Source organism: Hypomesus nipponensis, chromosome 16, assembly GCF_054491055.1.
Source record: "Hypomesus nipponensis isolate SF chromosome 16, ASM5449105v1, whole genome shotgun sequence".
NCBI lineage: Eukaryota > Metazoa > Chordata > Actinopteri > Osmeriformes > Osmeridae > Hypomesus > Hypomesus nipponensis.
Window position 1 is genome coordinate 6,567,406 of NC_140376.1, and position 8,310 is coordinate 6,575,715.

General features: G+C 49.9%; 1 protein-coding gene across 1 annotated transcript in view; it reads left to right on the forward strand.

Moving 5' to 3' along the window:
* Positions 1 to 7,473, forward strand: part of oca2 (oculocutaneous albinism II) — a 45,310-nt gene extending 37,837 nt beyond the window's left edge. Inside the window, exon 23 of the mRNA XM_084675875.1 lies at positions 6,275 to 7,473. Within this exon, the coding sequence (XP_084532001.1) occupies positions 6,275 to 6,362 (88 nt within the window). The 3' untranslated portion in view covers positions 6,363 to 7,473. The remainder of the gene's footprint in view (positions 1 to 6,274) is intronic.
* Positions 7,474 to 8,310: the final 837 nt, after the last annotated feature.

Genomic DNA, 8,310 nt, shown 5'->3' on the forward strand with positions numbered 1-8,310 from the left:
CTGGAATCACCTCATCCATCACAAAGTTATTAACAGGGGGGGGGGTCACATTTGGCCCACCGTGGCACATGGTGCACATGGTCTGGATCTTAACCAGGACCATCTGAGGTCCGTCGGTTCTGCTGAGAGCAGGGAGGGTGTGTGAACTACCCAGGCTGCAGGATGCATGTATGGGGGGGGGGGGGGGGTGCAGGTCAGGCGGTCTACTACAGCTTCCCAGACATAGGCACGACGAGACGCCCAAATGCATTCTGGGCAGCGTGCGCGTTCCTGTGTGGCGTCTTCAAGAGAGGGAGAAGTCGCCCCCGGGGCCTTCTGGTTACAGAGAGGGCTTCTCCATCACTACCTCAAGTGCCTCAAAACAAAGACTGGGTCGAAAATAATAACCCACTTCAGCTTTGCCGTCACACACACCTTTTTCTCTCCCCCTGAAGACACAAGTAAGAGTTGCTGAGTGTTGCAGTGAAGGGGGGAGGGGGGGATCCTTTCATTGACTCTGCTTAGGTACTCGACAACCATCTTTTCTCCTCTGCACCAAATCAATGTGTTCCTTTCGCCTCCTCACACAAATCAACAGAAGGACTGGAAGCCACAAATAACCTGGGACTCCAGCCAGAGAGGGGTGAGGGAGGAGGAGGAGGAGGAGGGGTGAGGGAGGGAGGAGGAGAGGTGAGGGAAGAGGAGGGGTGAGGGAGGAGGGCGGGGAGGAGGAGGAGGGGTGAGGGAGGAGGAGGGGTGGGGAGGGAGGGAGGAGGAGGGGTGAGAGGTGGAGGAGGGGTGAGGGAGGGAGGAGAAGACATGGAGGAGAAGGAGTGGGAGGAAGGAGAGAAAGTGAAGGAGTGACGAGGAGGAAGAGAGGAGTGGTGGAGCAGGAAGTGAAGGAGGCGCAGCACTGTGTCTGGGCCAGAGACGGGAGGGGGGGTGGCAGATGAGGAGGCGATGAAGAGGAACACCCGGAGGTCAAGTTAGTATTTCCACCAGCTCTGATAAACGCTGCAGAGAGAAGCGCTGAATGAACACAACACGGCCGACAGGCTCTTATCGCCACGGAGACCGTCACCTGTCACATCTTAGTGCAGGCAGACAGTTAAGCCATTGCCTGTTACTGTCTGAAATGATGTACTGTACAATTCACATCCCCTCTGCTAATCTTTGTTGTGTGACTGGTGAATGGTAATCGTTTTGACCTTTAAGATTGGAGTCAGTGAAGCACTCAGAATGCCTCGGTGTATTATTCTTGAATAGTGTCATACAGGTTATATCTGAATCATTGTCCATTACCTCAGCTACTCTTCTAGAATTAGTGGCTGTGGCCTTTTTCTGAATGCAAATCAAATAGAGGGAATGAATGGAACCCACGTGAGAACCTGTGTGGATACATACACACAGGCACCCCCACAAACACACCCACAAGCCCACGCATGCGCACTCACAATCACTAACTTTCTGTGCACTTTTCTCAGAAGAGGCCATAAACAAGGCTTTCTGAAAAGGTCATCTCTAAATGGGCCTTTAAAAGAGTTCTCTTCCAGACAGCCTTATGTAACAACAGTGAGAGAGGAGGGAGGGGAGGGAGGGGAGGGAGGGAGGGAGGGAGGGAGGGAGGGAGGGAGGGAGGGAGGGAGGGAGGGAGGGAGGGAGGGAGGGAGGGAGGGAGGGAGGGAGGGAGGGGGGAGGGGGGAGGGGGGAGGGAGGGAGGGAGGGAGGGAGGGAGGGAGGGAGGGAGGGAGGGAGAGCATAAAAAAGGTTGGAACTGCGACACTAAATGTAACATAAAAACAAACGGGGAGATTGAGCTGCGTTCGAAGGTGTTGCACAGTGGAGTGGGTGTTTTAAGGAGGTTGTTAAGGTGTTTGACAGCAGGCCTGGCAAGGAAACCCACCTACTGTAGGACAAAGAAACATCTGACGCCGTCTTTCTCAAAGCTATTACTGGAACCAGGATGCTTGCCTCGGACTTTGGATTTAGTTGCGGGTTTCCCTCTTTAAATGACTATAGACAGTATGTATTTATCATGCTTCATTAGCGGGAGTTCTCTCTCTCCCCCACCCCTCCATCCTTCTCCCTGCGTCCTTCTCTAGTTTCTCTGGCTCCGTGAGTTGCCCTCTCTCTCTCTCTCAGAGAGAAATAGCCAAGAAAGTGCTGGCCCTCCCAGGCACCATGTGTCCATGCAGGACCTGGTTGGGGTCCAAATCACCAACCATCTGGAGGTTTAGAGATGGCCCCTCGAAAGCATATGACAGCGAGGAGATGCTGATCTGACCACCCCCCACCCCCCCACTCGATCATTAAGAACTCTGTTTTCATCCTGGAGAAAAACATTGGCCTGCGGTGTCGTGGAATGAGTCTGATTTCATCACGGTCGACGCCGACAGGATTTGAGCTGGCCTTTTCTCCATGCCAGACACCATCCAGGGCCGAGACCCGGACTTCATACTGCACACCACAGCCATCTCCAACCCCTGTTTGATTATGTATCTGGGGCAGTTCATTATTTGTATGTTTCGGAGGGGATTCACGGATGTATCTGCACAACGCTGAGGCGTTGGCGTTTTTTGGGGGGGCGTGGGAAAGGGACATTCTTCTCCCAACATTTCACCTCAGCGAAAGATTTCCCGCCTCTCCCCTATTCACCCCTCGGTCCAGAGTACAAAGTCATACATCCAATTTAATATTCAGTGGTGGTCACCTGCTCCGCTCCCACAGACAGAACTAAGGCTTTGGAGAGCAGCAGCTGCTTCGAGGACACCTGCTCTCCCGGGTCTGCCAGCAGCACCCTGACAGCAGATGGATTCAAATGGCCTGGATTGAATTATAGGCGCTGCTGTCCTGCCAGCCCGCCGAGCGGCGTGCCCACTCTCCGATTCCCGGTCGCGGGTAACCGGTTGGTGCCGAGAACGACACTCTCGGGAGTATGACAGTGATTCCTGGTCAACACGCCAAAACTGTGCCCCTCGCTGAAAATGAACTGTCACTGTGCTGTTTGCCATGCCTGGCAGGAAAGTGTATCAGCACAGCCCCATTTATTTATTGTATTTTTTTTGGGGGGGGGGGGGGGGGGGGTTATTAGGGAGGGTGCAGGTAGATTGGGGTTGGTATTTGCGAGCCGTGGGAAGGAGAAGAAAAAGGCAGCGAATACATGCGTGACTGAATGGCTGCTCGTGTGCCTCTATCCCTCTACACAAGTTCTGGCTTTGCGGCTCTCGGAGCAAGCATGCGCTTCCTCCAAATCGTCTGTCGATCATGCAACCCCCGCCAACCTCGTTGACCCCCCCTCACCCTTTCCCCGGGGGCATGAGGGGGTCTGCGCTGCCGTGAGTGACGGGTCCTCGTCGGAGGATGTTTGAACAACGCGCGGGGGGGGGCGGTTATTTTGGCCTCCGTTACCTCCGTCTGCTAACGGCAGCCGGTGCCGGTAAGCCTGCTAATCTGCCCCTGGGCCACGCTGCATTCAGATGACCGGGCTATCTGTCCACCCAGTGTGCTCAGGCCAGGCCGGCAGGCTTTAACAAGTTTACACATGCTCGCTCGCCCTCTGTGTAGACCCACAGCTTTATCCAACACTGCTGTTCACCATGAAGGGCAGGCTGACTGGGCCATATTGTTAGTCCACCATCATCAAACACCGGCTGACACAGATCCACTTTCCCGGGTATAAATCAGATGTGTGTCCTCACCTCAGGGGGGATGTGTAGAGGATAGAGGGGAGGGAGAACCGAGGGATGGGACCATAAAGAGAAGGAGGGGAGGTAAGGGCTGTGAACATGGAGAGGGAGAAACAAGTGAAGGGAGAGGAGCGGAGGGAGAGGAGCGGAGGGAGAGGAGCGGAGGGAGAGGAGCGGAGGGAGAGGAGCGGAGGGAGAGGAGCGGAGGGAGAGGAGCGGAGGGAGAGGAGGGGAGGGAGAGGAGCGGAGGGAGAGGAGCGGAGGGAGAGGAGCGGAGGGAGAGGAGGGGAGGGAGAGGAGCGGAGGGAGAGGAGCGGAGGGAGAGGAGGGGAGGGAGAGGAGGGGAGGGAGAGGAGCGGAGGGAGAGGAGCGGAGGGAGAGGAGGGGAGGGAGAGGAGCGGAGGGAGAGGAGCGGAGGGAGAGGAGCGGAGGGAGAGGAGGGGAGGGAGAGGAGGGGAGGGAGAGGAGAGGAGGGGAGGGAGAGGAGCGGAGGGAGAGGAGGGGAGGGAGAGGAGCGGAGGGAGAGGAGCGGAGGGAGTGGAGCGGAGGGAGAGGAGGGGAGGGAGAGGAGGGGAGGGAGAGGAGGGGAGGGAGAGGAGCGGAGGGAGAGGAGCGGAGCGGAGAGGAGAGGGGAGGAGCGGAGAGGAGAGGAGAGGAGAGGAGCGGAGCGGAGGGAGAGGAGGGAGTAATGAGTTCTCATCTCCTGTGCAGCTGAGACCAGACAGACATGTGACCCAAAGTGGTCTGAGAGAGGAAGTGACTAGCAGCCAGTCATGGGAGCCCGTTGATTCATAGACGCTTTCTAATAGGCAGCCAGCTAAGAGTGACTCATTAAATGTAATTAGAGGTAGCCAAAGACTTGACTCTACTCAGTACCTACTGGAGAATCTCTTCAATTGTAATTGCTTCAACAAAATAAATGCGCAGTGTGTTTTTTTTTTTGTACTCCTGAGTTTTGTCCAAGCTCTCTGAGGTAAAGAACTTTACCAGACCAAAATGTACCTAACGGGTACAAGTCCACAGTTTGGCTTAAACAAAAGTCATTATTTTAGTCAGGTATGGTTTGTTGCTAGGACGCAATGCGACACAACGTTGGATATCCTCTCCGCTGTAGGAGGTGGAGTCAGGACACGGCTGATGCATGCTGGGGCAGGGATTAGCATTAGCATGCTCCACAGCTGTAATTAGACTGGTAGTGCCAGTTTTCCAGATGGATGTTGTACAAGCAAACAGATAAAGGACATCCCATGGGCCACTCTGACGAGGAAAGCTGCTTAGACACAGGAGCAGAAACAGGAAGTCTGCCATTTCTGATTCCTGCTTTAATACTGTTTGAATGGCCTGGCCAGTGGCATTCTGGGTAGCCTGGGGCGAAGACACTGGCGCAGTGTGCCTTCAAGTCATGTTCTTTTTTTCTATGTTGAGTTTTTAGGACAAATTATTTTTACTGATTTAGTCTTGTTTTTGGGGGTAATTCCACCAAGAGAAAAATATATTGTTAATGTCCTTTAATGTTTAAAATAGAGTATATAGAAATTAGGGGTGGGGGGAAAAAAATCGATTCACATATGAATCACAATTCTGTCTTCCAGCAATTCACATCGATTCACAAATTTAAAAAATATTCTTTTTTAATGTAAGCATATATTGAATCTTGAAATTAAAATCCCAAGAATCGAATCGTGAGGTAGGAAAAGATTCCCACTCCTAATCAATGGTAAGCCGTACATTTCTGTTTAATATTTAACCGTATTGCAGAAATAAATACGTCTATTCAAGAAAAGTCTACTTATTGTCACTGTATTTTGCAAACAAGTATTCTGAGTATTCTGTTTTATAATTTGGCATAAGCAGAAACATATGTTTCCCTTTGGCATTTAGTAGTGTCATAAGGGCAATAACGCTGTCTTGTAGAAAGTAACTTAGCAGGAAACCTCTGTGGCTCAATGGTAAGCATGTGTACCATCAAGTCTAATTGTATGAAAAGTACTATATAAATAGTCTTACTTACTTACTGCCAAACACGGTACCCCTGGTTCAAATCTCGCTAAAACCAATTGATCATTAATTTAACTGATATCAATTAAGTCATATATATGTTCCAAAAATTTGACACGAAATGAAAAGGAACATGAAATTGTTTTACTACAGTCCGTGTGCCATGCCTGTAGAAGTACAAGGGGCTTCAACTTTGGTATATGAAAATCTATAAAATCTCAGGTAATGGTGCCTGTATCAGAGCCGGAAGAGTAGATGGGGTTGTCAGACACAATGACTGGAGTGAGACCAGTGAACAAAGATTACCCCCTGCCCAGCTCATATACACCAACTGACCCATTTACACCAAAGGGAGCTATTCACGCCAATTGGTAGAGCCCTATCTGCACCTCCACAGTACAGTACAGTACAAGTCATCTAACTACACCTAATGGCCAATTTTCTGATAGTGGTCCTTCGATGACGTGGAAATGGAGGGGCTTTATATAGAAGGCAGCATGGTACAGGGTAGTCTTAAAGCTTTCTCTCTTCTGCTCTCTTCTTTTCTATATGTCTTCTCTCTCTGTCCGTCTGTTCTGAACAGTGTTATGCTTTTGTGTTCCTGTTTCCAGGCTAGGATTTCCCATGATGCTCATGACATGCACCATAGGGATGTGCTACCTGCTGGCCACACACATCGGACTGGGCTGGAACCTCTAAATCACACCTGCAGGCCAAAACCAAAAAGACAGTGTTGGGTGCTAGGCAACCTCCTGTGTGTGTGTTTGTGTGTGTGTGAGGGACTGTGTTTCAGTTGAGTGATGAAGTGCTACTGCTTAGATTGGCAGTTGCAGCCCCTGTGGGAAGTGGCAGTAATCCTGAGGGGCCTAGTGGAGGTCACAGGTCGGCTGCTGCAGCCCAGCGGGAGGTCAAACTCGCCCAAGTGGAGGAACCATCGCCTTCACCATCTACTCCAGGAGCCTGACGTCCGTCAACAGAACTCTCCACTGGTGCTACTTCCTGTTCCTGCTTCCAAGACTGAAAACTGCAGGTTAAGACTGACCACTTCCTGTTATGACTGACCACTTCCTGTTATGACTGACCACTTCCTGTTATGACAAACTACATCCTGTTAGGACTGACCGCAGAGAGAAGTGGGGGGTGATTATTATTTTGGAGATTCCTAAAGTCTGTTTACATAATTCATCACATCTAAATAATTACTTCAAAACTGTTGACAACAACCATCCAACTTGTGTTTTTAACACTAAAGAACATGATTAGTCTGACATTAGAATACCATCTGCATATAATAAAAGCTTCATTACTGAGTTACTGAGTGAATTATATAACACGCAGATGCCCTGATATCTAACAAAAGGGATTTTACTACAGCATGTGGAGCCTAATACGTATTTATTGTTTGCCAGTTACCCCAATTGGCTGTCAATCAAATGACAAAATATTAAACTCTGATTGATGTGAATACAAACACATTGAACACATAAAATAAAATGATATATGTACTGTATATTATCTCATCTAAACCTATTTAAGTTAAATGATTTATTGTCCTTAGCCACATTATGTAGCCTGCTAACTGTTTAACAACATAATAAGATGGTGCCTGTACCTTGAATGACCCACAGTACATTGCCCAGACTCCGTAGTAAGTGACCATAGCGTAGTATAACACTATAATCTAATGTTGCCTTATCTTATAAATAACTGGGTTTCAGTTCACAAAGAAAGCTGCCTCTGTGTCAACAGTGATAGCTATGTAACAGCGGTGATCAACACAAAACAATAAAGACTTTGTCACACTGTTAAATGTTAGTTTTCTGATTTGATCTAGTTCTTTGTTCTGGTGATCCACTCTCAGGTCGGGCTGACTTCACTATGTTGTGTCGTTAGCTTTTATGATAGTTCTACAGAGCAATCTATCAGACCACCATCTTTATCAAAACAGGACAAAAGCAGCATTACTGTTGGCTTCTGTCTCTGTACACAAACTGACGAGATTGGGTCCAGTATTTCATAAAGCAACCTAAACCCATTTCACAATATCTATCCCACCCTACTGTGCAAACAATACAACCTAAGGGGGGAATGGGTCTAATTGATTGCTGGAAAAGATTTGTGTTCCGATCGAAGTCGCAAAGGATTGCTTTGTGATCAATTAGACGCTGCGCCGCAAGTGTTTGGATTCTGTTACGTGATCACTCATTAAGTCCTCAGGGAGAGGTACTGGTAGAAGTTTCGATGGGCGTACGGTAGGAAGACAGATCTTTATCCAGGCCCGAGAGGGCTGGTTTCTGGAGCGCTGAGTGGAGGAGAGGCCTGTCTGGGTTCTGGATAGTTCTGTTCCTCTCCGGTGCCCGCGGTACTCTGCAGGGGCTCAGCATATCCAACAAGAACTAAATAGTGCCTAGTCATCGCTCCCCCCACCCCTCTTTTCCTTTCTCACAGCCTGCTTAGAACAAGGCCACGTTTCCCCAGATCTTATTATCCAGTGAAGTTGTGGTTCAATCTGCTCTCACCTGCTGCTCTGTGGCGCCGTGCTGCCCGGAGCGGTGGGAGCGAAACGCTCATCTCTGTGGTGGTGCTGGTGGTGTTGCGGTAGCTGTCAGGTTCCTTTAGGAGGTTCCTGCTCATGTAGGCTTGCGCC